Source organism: Microchirus variegatus (genome assembly GCF_963457635.1).
Source record: "Microchirus variegatus genome assembly, chromosome: 12".
Lineage (NCBI taxonomy): Eukaryota > Metazoa > Chordata > Actinopteri > Pleuronectiformes > Soleidae > Microchirus > Microchirus variegatus.
The window spans coordinates 2,526,310-2,545,053 of NC_139813.1; the positions used below are offsets into that span (position 1 = coordinate 2,526,310).

General features: G+C 40.3%; 4 protein-coding genes across 4 annotated transcripts in view; 1 reads left to right on the forward strand and 3 right to left on the reverse strand.

The window, feature by feature from the left end:
* Window positions 1–259: 259 nt before the first annotated feature.
* Window positions 260–1,426, reverse strand: gja1b (gap junction protein alpha 1b; the record flags this gene model as incomplete). The annotated part of the gene is made up of 1 exon (XM_083898944.1): window positions 260–1,426. One exon carries the CDS (start codon window positions 1,424–1,426, stop codon window positions 260–262), a length of 1,167 nt encoding a protein of 388 aa, XP_083755070.1.
* A 5,743-nt stretch (window positions 1,427–7,169) lies between these two features.
* Window positions 7,170–8,021, reverse strand: LOC310935106 (gap junction Cx32.2 protein-like; the record flags this gene model as incomplete). The annotated part of the gene is made up of 1 exon (XM_083898945.1): window positions 7,170–8,021. One exon carries the CDS (start codon window positions 8,019–8,021, stop codon window positions 7,170–7,172), a length of 852 nt encoding a protein of 283 aa, XP_083755071.1.
* Window positions 8,022–14,451: 6,430 nt separating this feature from the next.
* On the forward strand, window positions 14,452–15,222 carry LOC310935223 (gap junction Cx32.2 protein-like; the record flags this gene model as incomplete). The annotated part of the gene is made up of 1 exon (XM_083899075.1): window positions 14,452–15,222. The coding sequence occupies one exon, from the start codon at window positions 14,452–14,454 to the stop codon at window positions 15,220–15,222; it is 771 nt and encodes a 256-aa protein (XP_083755201.1).
* A 688-nt stretch (window positions 15,223–15,910) lies between these two features.
* The window catches only part of mcm9 (minichromosome maintenance 9 homologous recombination repair factor), a 12,837-nt gene continuing 10,003 nt past the window's right edge, over window positions 15,911–18,744 (reverse strand). The window contains exon 15 of the mRNA XM_083899077.1: window positions 15,911–17,775. Coding sequence (XP_083755203.1) covers window positions 16,110–17,775 — 1,666 coding nt within the window. The 3' untranslated portion in view covers window positions 15,911–16,109. The remainder of the gene's footprint in view (window positions 17,776–18,744) is intronic.

Here is an 18,744-nt window from a genome sequence, read left to right on the forward strand (position 1 = left end):
AGTGAATGAACAACATGCACCTTTTCCTGTGGCAGTTCTGTTCTCTTACAGCAGGCCTTGCTCTGCTAAAAAAAAAAAAGGTTACGGTAGAAAAACTGCAACTTGTACCTCTGACAGTGTTACATAATTATTTGAATTGTCTTTGAGCGACTAAGAGTCTCTATCCCGAAGACAGTGAATGAGGTTAGTCCCACCTCTCATGTGGATCTATGTGATGGAGTGTTTCCTGCTTCTCAGAGGTGGTTTGGAGGACCATGGCCTACACGTCCAGGTCATCGGGCCGGGCTCGGCTACTCATCCTGCTGCTGGCTCGGCTGCAGGGCCTGGCGTCCATCAATGCAAGAGGCTGTAGCTCGTGTCCCGCTGATGAGGATAGTTTCTTATGCTCATGGGTATCATCGGGGAAGTCAAAGGCTTGTGCGTGGGAATTTGAAATAGTGCTTCCTCCACCAGTCTGGCCGAGACGGTTCTGCTCTGTGGAGTAGTTGGCCCAATTCTGCTCATTGGCCTGTTTATTATAGTTACGGCATGAGCCAGTTCCCCTCTCACCTGTGGCCAGCTTGTAGCCCGGGGGGGACATGGGTGACAGCGGGGCCGTCGGAGAGGAACAGCCATTATAGTAGGAATACTTGTTGGTGGACAGATCTTTAGGGGTGGGGCTCAAGGTGCCTCCACCTGGGAAGAGAGTGGACTGCTGTTTGCCCTTCACACGATCTTTGATCCTCTTAAAAAAAACGTAGAATAGCTCGATGATGTTGAGCAGCAGAGACACGAGGGAGACCACCAGCATGAATATGATGAAGACGGTCTTCTCTGTGGGTCGGGACAAGAAACACTCGACCTTCTGTGGACATGGGGCGCGCTCACAGGTATAGAATGCACTCAGGCTGAAACCATAGATGTACCATTGGATGAGCAAGAAGCCCACTTCAAATGTGGACTTGAAGAAAATACTGACTATATAGGTTCTGAGCAGAGCCCCCTTCATCTTGACTTTACCGTGCTCCTCGATGCCATACTTGAGCTTTTTCATCTCAATTTTCTTGAGCGGGAGGTCAACATCACCTCCATCATTTTGCACAGCTTTAAGCTCCTCCTCCTTCCTGTTGAATTTCTGCTCCTTCCTGTTCAGATAAAACACATGCGCAAGATACAGGAGTGTGGGCGTCGACACAAAGATGATCTGCAAGACCCACAGTCGAACATGGGAGATGGGGAAAGATTTGTCATAGCAGACATTTTCGCAACCAGGCTGCAGGGTGTTACACTTGAAGGCCGACTGCTCGTCTCCCCAGGCGGATTCCACTGCCGTACCCAGGACCAGGATCCTGAAGATGAAGAGGACCGACAACCAGACCTTCCCTCCAGCAGTAGAGTAGGCCTGGACTTTGTCCAGCAGGCGACCCAGAGCGCTCCAGTCACCCATTCTCAGGGAGTGTTAGCTGGTGAAAAACAGGGCATTGTTGAGATGTTGACCAATATTATACACACAGCACTATGAACATCTGCAGTTTTACATGGATTCAAGGTACGAGCAATGTGGATTAACATCCTCTGCAGTCAATTACTTTTGGTCAATTTGGCAGAATGATGCAAGAGCTTCATTATTGGACATGTCAAGCTAATCCAATTACTGAGTGCAGGGATAAAGACCACATTTCAGGCCGTTTATGCAACACCAGCACAACATCAACATAAGAACATAGAATTAAACTGTTAGCAAAACCATAGACACAAGCCTGACACAGAGAAACACATGAATGCTCAAATGTCACAGTCACTATGGTCAGAGCTCCTCACATCTCAGTCACATGAGAAAGTTCCTGCTGCACTTCTAAACCTCTTTCTCAAGCCTTCAAACTATGTCAAGTGAGAGCTGCTAACTACTGGTTCAACATATTTGCTTCCCCCAGTCTTTACCTTCCGCTCGTACTCTTTTAATAGAAAAACAAAAGATGTGCTCCAAAGACAAAGGCTTCAGTTCTAGGCTGGATTGTCAACAGACCAAGCTGCTGGGCACAAATACACAGAAGCTACAGAAAGAGCAGAAAATCGACTGAAAGCTGTTGTCATGGCCAAGCTGTTCAGAATGAGGTTGCTGGAAAAAAGCCACTCTGCTGTGTGATAAGTGTTTGTGGCAGAGTAGACTCAGTCAGTGCAGCCTGTGGTGAGCTTTCCTCGCTGCTCATTGAGACACCCTGCACACAACACTTCCTGTGGGAACATCGACCCACTAACAAAAGTATGGAATCAGCTCAGTTCCTGTTGACCATTGTGACGCAGTTCAGTCCAAAGACCGGCTGTCCACCATTTCCTGCTATTATCTCACTTTGACTATAGTGACCAGTTTCCACTGTAGATCTGACTCATCCCCCTGAACACTAACTATCACTGTCTGATCAAGAAACAGTGTCAAGGTCAGCAAAACACACAATAATTGGAATAATAATAATAATATTAACATATGATAAACCATAGATAATTAGCAGTTAAACAGATCAATGTGAAATCTGATCAGACATCTGGTGAAGCTTTGAGATGAAAAAGCTTTGAGGAGCTGTTAAAGGTTCTGAGCAGATCTAATGAAGTGGACACACACACACACACACACACACAGAGCAGAAACCGTCTTGGCAATGCCTTACTGTGAACATTAAAGCAACACTATGCAACTGTTTGAGAATGATTGTGAAAGCTCGCTGACTTGTAACAGGGAGAATGGAACCTCTCTGATTCTCACTCTTCACCTGAACCTCAGTTGAGGAAAGTAACAAAGTACAAATACTTGTTGCTATACTCACAAGTTGTTGATTTTATGAGATATCTGTACTTTATTTCCGTATTTCCAATGGCTTTTTATCTTTACTCCCAACATTTGAAAACAAGTATCAAGTATGCACTTTCTACTCTTACATTTTCAAGACAGGCTTGTTAAACTCTGCATGAGAGGGAAACCACTGATGATTTTTAGTCTGGCCTCTATTCTTCCTTTCTAACATCAAGACTGTTTGAAACCTACACAGATGACGACATAAAAGACAGAGTGAAGGTCAACTGCAGAGAGAAGAAGAGACTGCGGCGACACATTCCTCACTGTGCAGGTTGTTTATCAAAAATACATTTTGTGTGTAATCAACTCTAGCCTTTTACTTTTGTATATAAGATTAGTACATTTGTACTTTCTTACTTTTAAGAGAGTTAAGTCAGTATATTTTCTGTATGTCAGTTTGGTGAGAACACTGTGAGACCAGCGGAACTTGATGATGATCAGAGGCTCAGATCATGACCTTGATGATGATCAGAAGCTCAGATCATGACCTTGATGATGATCAGAGACTCAGACCATGACCTTGATGATGATCAGAGACTCAGATCATGACCTTGATGATGATCAGAGGCTCAGACCATGACCTTGATGATGATCAGAGACTCAGATCATGACCTTGATGATGATCAGAGGCTCAGACCATGACCTTGATGATGATCTGAGGCTCAGACCATGACCTTGATGATGATCGGAGGCTCAGACCATGACCTTGATGATGATCGGAGGCTCAGACCATGACCTTGATGATGATCAGAGGCTCAGACCATGACCTTGATGATGATCAGAGGCTCAGACCATGACCTTGATGATGATCAGAGGCTCAGACCATGACCTTGATGATGATCGGAGGCTCAACGATGACCTTGATGATGATCACAGGCTCAACGATGACCTTGATGATGATCAGAGACTTAGATCATGACCTTGATGATGATCAGAGGCTCATACTGCCAGAAAACAAACCTCTGAACTGGTCAGTTCAAAACAAGTCATCCTCTGCAGTCATCAATGACAGCTTAAGTTACTGAGTGTGTCTTTAATATGGATAAGTGGAAGCCTTCAGTCTGACCCACATGGTGCTAAATGAACTGCATGTGCTCTCACTTATCTTATTATACACTACATACAGTTGATCCTATGACCTGAAACAGTCTGTGGATGTTCAAAGTTTAAAGCCAATAGGATGATAGGAGAAAGAAGAAACTAAAGGAAGGTGCAGTTGTTATCAGACAGACACACAGAGACAGAGTCCCGCCACTTTCTACTTGAATGAGTTTGTTTGATGGAAATGAAGCAGAGACAAAGCAGAACAATAGAGGGCAGAAGACAATGAGCACAGACATCACTATGATTATGAATGAAAAGCCTGCACTTTTCTATTGTCATAACACTAACTCTAACCCATGAGCAGGAATCTTATGAAAAAGAGAAAAAAGAAACAATTAAAAATGTGATTAAATATGTGGAGAAAATCCAGAGGAAGCTTTGAATGAACGCAGTGTATTTGATCAAAGAGTGAAAAATCAAATAAGAGCCGTGACAACATTTTTATAGACAAAGTTTTCGCTCTGAACAACGAAAACACTTTGAAAGAGAGAATCGGAAACTTCTCCAACTTTTGAAGTTGCGCTGCGTGAAGTTTGAGGCGCACCGCAACTTTTCTAACGGGACCACACAGAGACGCACGGAGACGCACAGAGAGACGCAGATACAGAGAACAGAGGATAGAAGAAGAACTCAGTGTAACAAAACTTACCCGCAGACACACAGAGAGACAGAAGAGGCCAATGAAGCTGCTCACATCCACAGAGCAGCAAGAGACTGAGGGCGAACTTGTCAAACTTCTCTTATAAGAGTCCGTCACTGAACTTCTACAGTCACCTGATCTCTACGTCAGGAGCGGGGTGTGTGTGTGTGTGTGTGTGTGTGTGTGTGTGTGTGTGTGTGTGTGTGTGTGTGTGTGTGTGTGTGCGTGCGTGCGTGCGTGCGTGCGTGTGTGTGTGTGTTCATCAGTCATGTATGTATTGATATCTTTATTTTATTTTTTTACAAAAAGAAAAGAATAAAATAATTCCGAGATTAAAGTCAGAAATCTTTTGTGTACGGTGGCACATTGCATTCACAATAAAAAATAAATATCAGATTATCTCGTAATTACGAGATCTTTATCTTTCTTATAATTACGAGATCTTGATGTCATAATTATAAGATAATTATCTCATAATTACGAGAGCTTTATCAGATATTTGGAGGTGAAAATGAATATTTGAATGTGGAAAAACACATCCGCGCAGCTGATTGGGTTATCTCGTAATTATGACATAAAGATCTTTATGTCTTAATTACGAGATAACCCAATTTTTTATTTTGTTTTATTATGTGAATGCAATGTGTCACCGTATGCCTCGGCTGGTTGGGGTGAAAGGAAAAACAGGGGACAAAGGAGAGGACGGGGAGGAAAAAACCAAGAGGGAGGCGAGGTAGAGACAGGAGAGAGAGACCAGGAGCAGATACTGTATATAACATCCATCCATCATCCATCTTCTACCACTTAAAGGCTGAAAGGTGAGATCACACCCTGGACAGTTCACCAGTCCATCACAGGGATTCACTCTCTCACTCACACCTACAGTCAGTTGTGACCAATTTGACCTAATCCACATATTGCGTGTTTTTGGACTGTGGGAGGAAACCGGAGAACCCAGAGAATGATATGTTACAGTTCAATCAAATGAGTGTTCGAAATATCCATTAATAATCAAAGGAATAATAAAGGAACAATACTGTTTCACCTCCTCAGGTGCCACACTGCAGTGTTGATTATCTTCCCTGTCAGATGTGATGATGATGATGGCTTGTGTGGCCTTTTCCACAGCGGTTGGAAAGCAATTCATTAAAACATTAAAAATACAAAATTACAAATTAAATAATTTTCATTTTGTCTGGTTATAAAGGATAAGAAAGCATGCAAAGTGTATAATGTATGTAGATAATATATATTTAAAACTAAAATTACAAAAATATTTAGGAAAGTTACACTGTAACATGTTTAAAACCCCCTCAAATTTTGCCTTTGAGGCTTTCAGGGGCTCTCCAATGTTTATCAGGGGTCTAGCCCCCCCAGACCCCCCAATACTTCACACAGTGTATGAAATGATATAGGTTTAGATGGTACAGCTCTGAGTCTGTTAACATAAATGATAAGGCTTTGTTTAGTATGTCCTGCATGTCTGTGGATGAACCTGAAACATGAAATGAACTGAATGAAGTCAAACTACAGTAAACAGACTATATCCATACAACTGGATAACTTTAGATTGAATTAATGTATTTCATTTGGGAGTTAAGAACCGAAGTGATTTCTTACAGGTTTGTCTAGACTATTTTCTTTCACTATAAGAACGGTACAATTATATTTTAGTCATGCATCACCAAAACATCACTCATCAGAATCACTGTCTGCTTTGATGCTGAATACATTTGAACATACAATGAATGTGTTGCAGTACACAGCATCTATGTGCAGCATGGTTTTTTTATCACACATCTTTCATATCCATTCCAAACACAGCCGTCAGGAGCAATGTGGGGTTAAGTGCGTTTGCCCAAGGACACATCGGCAGGCTAGAGGAGCCGGGAATCAAGTCCACATCAACTATACAAATAAAGAGTTAATGGTAATGGTTTATGATGTAATGTGTTTATTTTAGGAAACAGATTCAACAATGATTTTAATAAATTGCTATTGTAAAAGATATTTAAAAGAAGAAACCTTGTTCTTTCTTGACTCATAATCACATTTGAAAATGGACTCATATAATGTGATTATAAAGTTTCATTATCTATCTATAGTTTGTTATATTATAATAAATGAAATGTATTATTCACAAAGCACAGTGTCCTCAGTCAGGGTATTTTATTACTTTCCATCAAACTGCTTCCCCACACATCAATTCCTCAGTATACAGCACCACCTAGTGGGTGAAATAAGGTAGTGTGGGTTTATGTATGACCGAAGACAGTTTTTACCACACAAACATTACTGTAGTGTAAAATATGTGATAGATGTTTCATCATGGTGTTACAGTGGAGAAAAACTAAAACAATGCAGTAAATCTGAAATTGAATGGTGAAAAACAATGACTATATTTACAGTAAATTAAAGCACATTCTGTGTACAATAATTTGTGAGCATGTAACGTCTTTCATTTCCGATTGGTTTTTTCTTCATTTTATTTTGTTTTCATTTCTTCTTTGGGAAAACTTGATTAATTTGAGGAGCAGCAAATCTGTGAAGTCATTGAAAAGCCTCTTGAACATGTCAGTGATTTCATGTCATGCATCAGGTTTCCTTTTCTTTACTGTCATCAGTGGAGCTTTGTGTCACACTGTGAGCAGGCAGAGGTGACAGTGAGAAGCCTCTGTAGTGGCTGCTCTGTGCCTCCCAGCCCGGGTTGGACGGGTACTGCTCTACACCGAGCACAAACTGTTGAGCTCCACGTTCTTTCTTGGCGTTGCTCTTATTATTACAGAGCAGGTAGATTATCTCAACGATGTTTAGGAACACCGATACACCTGACACCACAAGCATGAAGATGATGAAGATGGTCTTCTCTGTGGGACGAGAAATGAAACACTGGGCACCGGCAAGACGGGAACAAGGTGGAGACTTGGTGCAGTGGAAGTAGGAGACCAGGAACACTGAACCAAAGATGTAGAACTGGCCCACAGTGAAGCTCACCTCCAGGAGGATCTTAAACACCAGCTGAGTCATGTAAGTGCAAAAGAGGACGCCTGTTATTTTCACCTTCCCTCTGTCATCTGTATACCTGGGTTTCTTCAGTGCACTTTCATTAGAGCCCTGTAGCTGTGCCATCATCCGCTTCTCTTTGTGGATGATGTGGATAGCGTGGCCCAGGTAGACCAGGCTGGGTGTCGACACAAAGGTGATTTGCAGCACCCAGTAATGAACGTAGGAGATGGGGAACATCCAGTTGTAGCAGGCGTGTTCACATCCTGGCTCCCTGGAGTCACAGGAGAACTCGGACTCTTCATCTCCCCACACTTTGTCTGCAGCAGCACCAAGAACAAAGATCCTGAACAGGAAGAGGACACTCATCCAGACCTTCCCCACCACAGTGGAGTGAGACTGGACCTTGTCCAGCAGTAAGGCCAAGTAGGACCAGTCACCCATGGCTGGAAAACAACATCTAAAGGGAATAGATTTAAAACCACGTCATCGTTCTACCTACAATGTATTAACTGGTAAAAAGCCTTGAGATGATGTTTATTGACAGCTGTTTGAAGAAGTTACTCTATGATGAATCACATGCTCATATTAAAAAAAAAAAAAAAAAAAAAAATGTTTATAAGACATAGTATGTTGACCGTTCAAACATTGTATGACTGAAAAAGAGTCTCAGCAAAGCATATTTTGATTTTTTTCTCAAAGCTGGTTGAGTTTTCCTGGCAAATGTATGAGGTGGAAGAATAATAATAATAATAATAATAATAATAAGTAGAAGAAGAATAACAATCAACCCAGAGAGTAATATTAGATGTTTACTTTGATTCAAAATGAAAGAAACACAGAAGACACTCACCTGCCAGACTTCAGCTTTAGAGATGGTTTGCCATGAGGCCAGAGAACAGCAGCAGAAGATGTGATCCAGTGAGTAAAATGTCACTTAAATACGTCTGAGAGTTTAGTCACTTACATTTCACAGCTTCTCCTTTTACTCATCATGTGATGATTTTGATGATTTTGATGATTCTGGGGAAAAAGGTTTTGTCACTCTCAGTTCCTGTAACAGATGATATAACAGCACACATCTCCCACAGAGCAGATCTTACTCCCATAATGAACAGCTTAAACCACACGTTCATTTCATCGACACACCCATATAATGTGAAATATCAAATGTCCAGAAGTGTGATAACAGGCATTTCCCTGTTGACGAGGCGGAATCAGTGTAAAAAAAACAGTGTAAAGGGTACAACCTTAACATGGCACCATCATCAATGTTCATCAATCAATTTATGTGGCCATCTAAATGTGTTTTTTTCCTTAAAAAAAAACACATTTAGATGTTTCTAGGAAAACAATTACATAATATATACATATATATATATTCAAGATTCAAGATTCAAGATTCAAGATGCTTTATTTATCCCGAGGGAAATTATTGTGCAACAATTGGGAGGTAAAAGTGTAGATGTACAAGAGTTAAAAGATACATAAAATATAATAAAATAAAAATAAAAATAAAAATAAAAATAAAAATAAAAATAAAAATAAAAATAAAATAAAAATAAAAGTAAAATAAACAAATAAGACAATGCAACAAAGTGCCAAACAGAAGGAAAAACAGTAACTTACAACAGTAACTTAAATGCAACAATGCCACAAAAAAGAATCAAAAAAAGAATCACAGTTAACGTAGGTATATATAATATACAGCAGTACGCACGGAAATAAAATAAGTACAACTAAATATGGTGAGCAAATGGTGAAAGTGATAAACAGTGATAAGGTGAATAATGATATCAGCATAGTGCAAACAAAGTAAAGGTATGAAGTGATATGGTAAAGTGACATTTGGATCAGGACACAGTGTCTCCACTGTATATAAATATATATATATTATATGTTTCTAGTAGGGGTGGGAAAAATCGATTCACATAGGAATCGCGATTCTAATCATCCACAATTCTGAACCAATTCATAAACTTCAAAAATCGATTTTTGAAAAAGAAAAATTATTATTATCATCATTATTTTTCTTATACGTTTCTATTTTTAAAAAATCACACAAACAACCAGTTTGTTTTTATTTGTTTTGAATGAATAAATGTTATCTTTTGTCTTAAGTTTGCTGTGTGATCACTTTATCACATTATTTTATACAAACTGTATTGTTTTGATGCTGTAATTTGTCTTAAAGGTGCCATATGTAAGAATGTGGCCAAAAACAGTTACTACACTCAAATTCAAAATGCCGAGGTCTTTTAGGTTTCTTTTTCAGACGTAACTGGCAACCCGTGGTTGCTCGGTAGCTGAGACTCTACTGACTGCAATGACTGGTAGACGGCGGTAGCTGGTGCCACATGCCAAAACATGATTTCAAAACATAAACATGATTTGCAGTCTGCAAAATATATTTTTTAATGCAAATATTTTGTCTGTACTGTTGTTGTTGGTGAGTTCAGTTTGTTATATGAACATTATTCCTGAGTCTCTGTGACATATTAGGAGGATTTTATGATTTATTACATAATGCACCTTTAACACACAACTAGGGATGTGAATCTTTGGGTGAGCCACCCAAAGATTCACATCCCTAGTTTCTAGATATATTTCTTTTTGCATGGTAGATATATTTTTATTGTGAACTGCACATTCTTTTGTTTCAAAGCACACACTTTTATTTTGAAATAATGCAATATATCACCACAAATGTCATGATGGACTGGAATTTTGAGCTGATATCATCCACAAATACTGAACAGTTGGTTTTCACACACAGTTGGACTTTTTTTCACATGCAGCGCCCCCTCCTGACCACACTTGAACTTGAAGTGGCCCCCAGGTCCTTTGAGTTTAAGACCCCTGCCCCTGCTCTAACAGAGCCCTCACACACTCAAATCAATACTTTGCCTCATCTCCCACAGAGTCGCAGATCTTACTCCCAGGACGAACACCTTAAACAACATCGACACACCCAGGTAATGTGAAATATTAAATGTCCAGAAATGACTAACAGGCATTTTCCTGTTGACGGTCAAAGAGGGAGGATATGAAGATGATTATTTATTGTATCAGAGTAAACTCACCAAGCTGTTTCGGAAGGGAATTCTACTGCCATCAGCAGTTTGATGGAATAAATGCTTATTGTCTCCGCCCGTCCCTGCTCTGCTGGTGTATACAAACGCTCCCTCACTCAGGTCTGATAGTTTTGCCTGACAGAGTCTGTTTTTCAGATGAAAGACTACAAACAATTAATGTCAGAAATGAAAGCACCGTTTTCATCGCATGGTGAGAGAAAATCCCACTCTTATCCCATTAAAAGCCTGTGGAGGCAGTATAGAACAGAGCTCACGGACAAACAGATGGGGAGAACTGTGATGAAACAACTCTCAGAAGGCCTGGATAAGATTGTTCAAATCCAACTCCCAGGAAAGTACAGTTTATGCTCTACATGAGGGTGATGTGGCCACTGAAAATGAGTGAGATCCCCTCATCCACCGTAAGTAAGATGGATGGAAAAGCCAACACATTCATCCGAAAGCGGTTGGGGCCATGGTGCCTCTGTGAAACAGGCGTCTTCTACCCTCCAGCTGCTGCTTCAATACATCAGTCTGGACTACAAGCAGGAAAAGACCAAACACCTGCAGAATAACATCAGCAACAAAAGTTATATTATGCCCTGGAGTCTGTTTTACATTTGTCCTGATGTCTTTCCTATAACTATGTAGTAGGGATGTCAATCTTTGGGTGGCTCACGATTTGATTCGATTCTGATTCTTAGGGTCACGATTCGATTCAAAATCGATTCTCGATTCAAACGATTCTCGATTCAAAAATTGATACAATGCATAGTGTGTTAAGACAAATTATAGCATCAAAACAATACAGTTTGTATAAGATAATGTGATCACACAAAGGCAAACTTAAGACAAATGTTAAAGCGGACCTAGACCGGAAGTTCCAATTAACACTGTTTTTTAGTTTGTATCAGCGTCATTACCTCATTTATGAAGCCCTGAAGGTTCTAAACAAACAGTTCAGCCACTACTGAGAACACTGTGTTTTATTGTAATCTCGGGGCTCAGCGAGATCTCTGAAAAAACCTGGTCCGATTACGTAAACAGCGGTTCTCCTGAACAGCAGATCCTCCTGCTCCGGGCACTAGTCCGGGCACATCCGGTTGCGTACATTGAACCACAGAAGAAGAATAACGTCTGTTGTGGAGGTGTTTCACGAGCGACAGTGTCTTCTGACTCTGGGTCTGACTCTGGGTCAAAGGTCGTCAAAGGGACTGAGGCGGGGAGTCGTGAAGAAGCTATTTTTAAACACTGTTAAAACAATGTTTTGATAATGAGTAGCAGTGCATCCACCGTTCCAGAGGGGGGCGCTGTGCTTCCGAGAGCTGGTGTGCTGAATAGTACTGGCCAATCACAAGACTCTGTCTTCTGGGTGAGAGAGTTGAGTCTCAAATCTCGCGGCTGGAAAACACCTTCAGAAAAGACAGATTTCTATCGGCTCGTTTACATCAACTCGGAGGTTTTTGAGCATAAAAACAAGTTAATGTATGTAAGTAGACCTCTATAACTAACATATATGTGCAACAACCACTCTATGTGACCTTTAACATTTATTCATTCAAAACAAATAAAAACTTACTTACTGTACAAAAGAATAACTTGCATAAATAAAAGCTCAGGCTAACTGCCTTTTTCTCCCAGAAGTTACAAAAATAAAATGTACACAAACAACACAAACTGGTGTTTTGTGTGGTTTTTTTCAAAATAGAAACTTTTTCAAAAATCGAATTTTGAAGTTTATGAATTGATTCAGAATCGTGGATGATTAGAATCGCGATTCCTCTGTGAATCGATTTACCCCCTCAGCCCTACTATGTAGACTGTTGTCTTCTTGTCAATCGCCATGGTGACGGCTGCTTCCTTCTTCCATTGTGGTGAGTTTGTTTTTTCTTTTTTACCCTCCACCTCATCACGAGTGTCCCCAACACCCAGATCTACTCAAAAAGAGGTAGTTAGTATGTGGGTCATTTCTCCTCTCATTCCAGTTGACTCCCTCTGACTTGTCACGTATTTGTCTCTTTCTCGTCAGTGCGGGGGACTGTGGATGGAATTTGATGATTCTGCAACTGTTGCTTCAAGTATAAGAGAGAAGTGAGAGAATCTCATTGCGGAAAAAGAGACTGACTGGACAAGACAGTGGTCATCACTGAGGTAGGAAGTGCTGAGACTTTATAATACCAGCGTTTATTTGTAGGTTCTCTTCACCAGCAGAGAGAACAGCACAGGTATTACAGAGATAATATTACATATCACATAAAGCCTCCCTTTAATTACCTTGTGTTAAAATGTAATACATTTTCTCTCAATGTGAAATAATCAGTTATCACATATTTGTTTCTCCAAAATGTGTTTGCTGCACTTGTTTTTTAATTGAATAATACTGTGTATTATGTCAAATATATGTCCTTATCTGTACCTTGCATGCCCTCACTACTCTTTTTAACTAACTGGATTTCCATGTCCATACATTTTTGTGACTTTTGTTACTTTACTCTAATTTGTCTTCTTTGTCTTTCTGTTGTTTATTTCACTGCATTATTTTCCCTTGAGGAACAGCAGTGTCTTTAATGACATGTTTGAAAAGTCTATTTACTTGACCTTTATTTAATCACGTTGTTGGTTCCATTGAGATCACATATCTCTTTTACAATGGAGAGCTGGCTAAGCATAATTACATTAAAAACAATAAAAAACAGATAAAAACAATTTAAGCAGAGCTTTGAGTTGAAATTCAGTTTGTAATCTGGTCCATGTATAAAAAACCTCAATGTTTTCTTGCCCAGTTCAGTTCGTACTTTGGGGACCAGAAATTGCAGAGCATCCATAGATCAGAGATAGTGACACCCATGTTTCCTTGTTAAAAGACAAATCCGTACATGAACACATATCAATGACTGAGTACACAATGGTGAGTAAGGGACCACGGTTAGTAATGAACATCAGTGCAAAGACAATAAGCAGATACATTCATCCATCATCTACCAATGGTTTGGCCCCAGATGCATTCATATACAACACATTTACTCAAATGTTGTTTCCACCAATTTCTTCTGTTTTACACAAAAAGAAGTCAGACGTGTTTCCTGTAAAACACTAATAAGAGTATTTCTTGTTAAAAAAAATGAATTCAGTGCTGATCTCAGTTTTTTTAAGTGGTAAATAACATACATTTAGGCCTCAGTAGGAGTGGGTGCTGCACAGTTTATGTGTCATCAGCGTAGAAATGAAAAGCTTAGTTTGTCATATTTTGTCAAAGATTATTTATGTAAATTATTTTGAAATGATGTAATATACCATAAGAAATGTCATGATGGAATACTGATATTTTGAGCTGATATCATCCACAAAGACTGAACAGTTGGTTATCCCACAGGGGTCATTTGAGTTTAAGACCCCTGCTCTATTGGGATATACAGAGTTATAAATGTGTTTATGAGTTTTAATTCATTAATTCAGGGGTTCTCAAAGTTTTGATACCTGAGGGCCAATTTAGGAACCCAACATTGGACTGAGGGCCGTCAAAGAAAGAAATCCCATTTGTAATCATTTTAATGACCAGATTGCAGTTGTACAGTTTACACTTATTGGTCTGTATCCAGTCATGTCCAATAAACATTTAACAAGCTTAGTAGCTCCTGGATTAAAACTATCAACTGTAATTCATTGCGGGGCCGCCAGAAATGTTTCTGTGGGCCGCCATTGGCCCCCGGGCCGCACTTTGAGAACCAATGCATTAATGCAAACTGGTGGAGAGATTTGGAAAAGTCTGATTAGTTTTCATCAATTTACAGGTTGGCATCATGGGGGAGTGGTCCATCCTATCGGGTTTGTTGGATAAGGTGCAGTCACACTCCACTGTGGTGGGGAAGGTCTGGATGAGTGTTCTCTTCCTCTTCAGGATCTTCATCCTGGCTGCTGGTGTGGATAAAATATGGGGCAATGAACAAAGTAACATGAACTGCAACACTTTCACCCCTGGCTGCAGACTGGCCTGCTACGATCAGTCCTTCCCCATTTCTCACACACGCTTCTGGGTTCTCCAGATCCTAATCGTCTCCACACCAACACTCATCTACTTGGGCCACGTCCTGTTGGTGATTCGCAGAGAAAACAAGCTGAGGAGGCGTTTGGAGCAGAAGCTTGGGAAGGACGGGATGATGAAAACTCCAAAGTATTCAGATGAAAATGGAAAAGTGCAACTCAAGGGTGTCCTGCTGGTTAGCTACATCATGCAACTGCTCCTCAAGATCCTGCTTGAAGCAGCCTTCGTCGTGGGCCAGTACTACCTCTATGGGTTCATATTCATGCCCACTAAGATTTCATTTCCTCACTACCCATGTCCATCACCAGTAGACTGCTTCATAAGTCGACCCACTGAGAAAAGCATCTTTATTGTATTCATGCTGGCAATGGCTGTGCTCTCTGTGATCCTCAACATCGTTGAGCTGTTCCACCTGATCGCCTCAAAGATGAATGACAAGAGGAGGAGGAGGCGTGACTCCTTCCCTCCTGAGAACTTCAGTCTTCACAAGCCAAAGCCAAACCACAGTGAGACCGTGGCTCTTTGTTAAAGGACAGTAAACAGAGACATTTATCCTTAGTGGGCAGTCTGACATGGACTTTGCCTCTCTTTGCTGGAGCTAATCATACAGATCCTACAGCTGTAATCATCAGTCAGTGTGGTGACATCTAAATTCTGTCAAAGTAAAACATGAAACAGAGACAGTTTTGTTTACCTGTCTCTGGAACCCAGTATGCTCTGTAAAAACATGTCCACCATTGGGTGGAGAGAGATTTTGGCCACTTCTCTAAATCAATTCTACAGGGTCTGGTCAGCACTATTAATGTGTAGTGTAGAAACACAGTTAACCACAGATACTTAATTGTTATGACACGATATATTCATTTAAAGCCCTTTTAACTTAACAGGTTGAAATAATGAAAAGTATTAAAGGCATCCAAACATTCAATGTCAGGAGTCCTGGACCAGGCAGGAGAAGAAACCAGGGCAGTCCTGCTGACGACACCCAGTGTTCACAATGGGTATTTCATTTCAGTACTTAAAAGGAACTCAAATCATTTAATAGGATGTTGGGCTTAAACACCACAATTAAACTTTTTGTATTGTTAGGTCATTATACAGCAGGACCATACAGAACAGCAATGATTGAACAAATGCAATAGATTTTATTATATCACTTTTGTTTATTTTAATCGTTTATCATTTTAGTTTCATTTTATGGAGGCAATTTAGGGACCTGATGCACTCATGCAAAATATTGGTTCCTCATCTGCTCTGAGTTTGAATACGATCCTGTAATCATTATTACTTAGATAATAATCATTATAATATTGTCTTATTTGCATCGCGCTGTGGGAACACTTGCAAGCTGCACTGATCCAGTCTCTGGGTCAGATTACATCGTCATCACATTCTTTTAGCAGTGTTAACATCATTTCAAATCTCTTGGTCCCAGTCAGTGTCAAGTACATCATTACTTAACTCAGCAGAGCTAAAGAGAGACAGTCCAGGAAACGAACGGTTGGAAGCACAATCTCTACTTGATGAAGAGCCGAGCTCAAAACATTTCCTCTTCTTCAGATTGACGGTGCTTTCACGGTCGGCCTGTGGCTGTTGTACAGGCTTTGTTTTGGTCGATGACTTTGACGCCTGTTGTTCCTGTTGTGGTGTAAGCACTGTGGTGGGAGGAGCTAACACACATTTGACTTTGTTCAAGGTGACTGCAGTTTTTATCTTCTTTTTTGTGGAACTGTGTTCAGTGATATCTTGTATTTCATTCACATTTGGATTTGGTCTTAAGGATTCGGCCGGATTATCCACTTGAATGGAGGTAATTATTTCCTCTCCCGTTTGAGCTGTGGCTGTGGGTTTAGCTGTACATGTGAATGAGAACCTTGCCAGTTTAGTCAGTGTTGAGGAGTTTATGGTGGACGTTTTGTGGGCCGGTTGGAACGCTGCTGGACAGTTGATGCCAGTGCTGGAGTTTGAAGGTGGGGCGTCAGTAAAGCCATCTACTATAGTGTTGTCTCTGATTCTTTGTCGCTGAGTCATATTATCTGTATTACTATTTCTCTTTATTTGACCGACATTTTTAACTGCTGAGGATTTTTGTTTTCCTTCAGAGCCACACTCTCCCACCTCACTGACGCAGCTGACCTGGTTTTTCCTGCACCTATCTTCAGACTGATTCTGTTCTTCCTTTCTCTCATTATTCTGGGTGTTGGATGATGGACTGACTAAAACAACATGACTCTTTGGCTTCGGTTTACTCACTCTGCTTTCAGTGGAGACGTGGAGATCTCTGCTGTCGGAGTTACTACTGACAAATGAGCTGACATTAACGTCGTGGCTGTGCTGTAAAGGCATTGAATTCCTTGGTTTGAATGAAAAGTTTAACAACCTGGCACGCAGGTCTTTCCCTTTGCCAACTTCAGCCTCCATCTTTTCCTTCAGCACAGCACACATGTTCTTAGTCTTGGTTTGGTTCCACTTGTCTCCTTTACTTTGTTTGCCAGACGACTGGTTATCCTTGACCTGGATATTTGAGGGAATGTTTTGACCTGATGACAGTGTGCTGCTACAGTGGGAATCTGTAGGTTTTCTGTCTATATGTCCTCCTCCTCCTCCTCCTCTGTCCTCGTTACACTGCTGCTCATTCTGCTCCAGCTCCTGCAGTCTTCTGTCTCTCAGATTTTTCGAGACTTTCTGAAACACAAATCCTGATGACTCTGAATGTTGGTCATCTTTCTGCCCCTCAGACTTTTTTACCTCATCTTGGAAAACACTGCTTTTTACTTTCATGCCTTCATTTTTCTCACCGTTCCCGTTTTCCTCCTCTGAGGCATTGGTAACTGCTACCTTGCAGTTCAATGCTAGGCTGAGTTTGATTGTTGCAGGTGTTTGTAAACAACTGGAGTTTGTTTTTTTCTTTATGTTTTGAGTTGATGTGATTACTGCTGAGGCCAAATCATCAGATGACACCGACGGAGTGATGGAGTGGAACCAATCCAAGCCACTCTCCTCTGTGACATCACTGCCTTGACCACAGTGATTATCAGGTGGTGGATCACACTGGGGCAGCTCTGACGTGATGCTCTTTAGCCTAGAGAAGAGAGAAAACAGATACACTTCATTTAGACCTATGGTTAGTGTGTGTTTGAAAACTTGACAGGTGAGACAAATGAATTATATGAGTGTTCATGTTAATCACAGTAAGAACAGAGTGGCTGTGTCTTTAAAATACTTCATAGTCAAAAGCATGATAAGGGATGACTGAGCCAGGATATCTCAGTTATCCTGGACGAATGATGCATTTTGTTTTTCATTGAACAGTTAGACAGGGACAAAAAAAAGAAGAAAAGAAACAGATGTCTTCCATGTAGGATTTCTACCTAAGGTTAATTTGAAATCCCTGTAGGCTTTTTTCTAAGAATGTATTGAAGAAAGATAAAACATACAGCAATTACACTAAGTCTATAATATCTTTATACACTTCTATAATTTAATAATCATAGTCTACTAATATTTTAATCACAGCTGACACAGTGTGGATATATTTCACAACAGGATTTAACCTTTAACTGACTGTGTGTTTTCTGACACCATGTTAGGACTTTTTAAAAACACCTAGAGCACTGAGGACGTCTGCAGTGTGCATTGCTCCCATTATTGCTCCTATACAAACTGTATAAAACCTGAACTGTCCAGGCTGATGTGTTTAAATATGTTTTAGTTGTGTGTGTGTAATTATAAATCTGTATTGCAAATTTTCATGATTTTTCTTTATAAATCATTGGTTGTTTGAATAATACATTTCAGTTAAATATATCATATAGAAGACAAACACAGACAACACGGTGATATTTGAGAAGTGAAATAAAGTTTATATGATTTCAGAAAATGTGCAAGAATTATTTAAACAAAATTAGGCATGTGCAAAGAAAAATGTTGTGCATCCTCCTTTTGCAGAAATAACAGCCTCTAAACGCTTCCTATAGCTTCCAATTAGAGTCTGGATTCTGGGAGAAGGTATTTTGGACCATTCTTCTTTACAAAACATCTCCAGTACAGT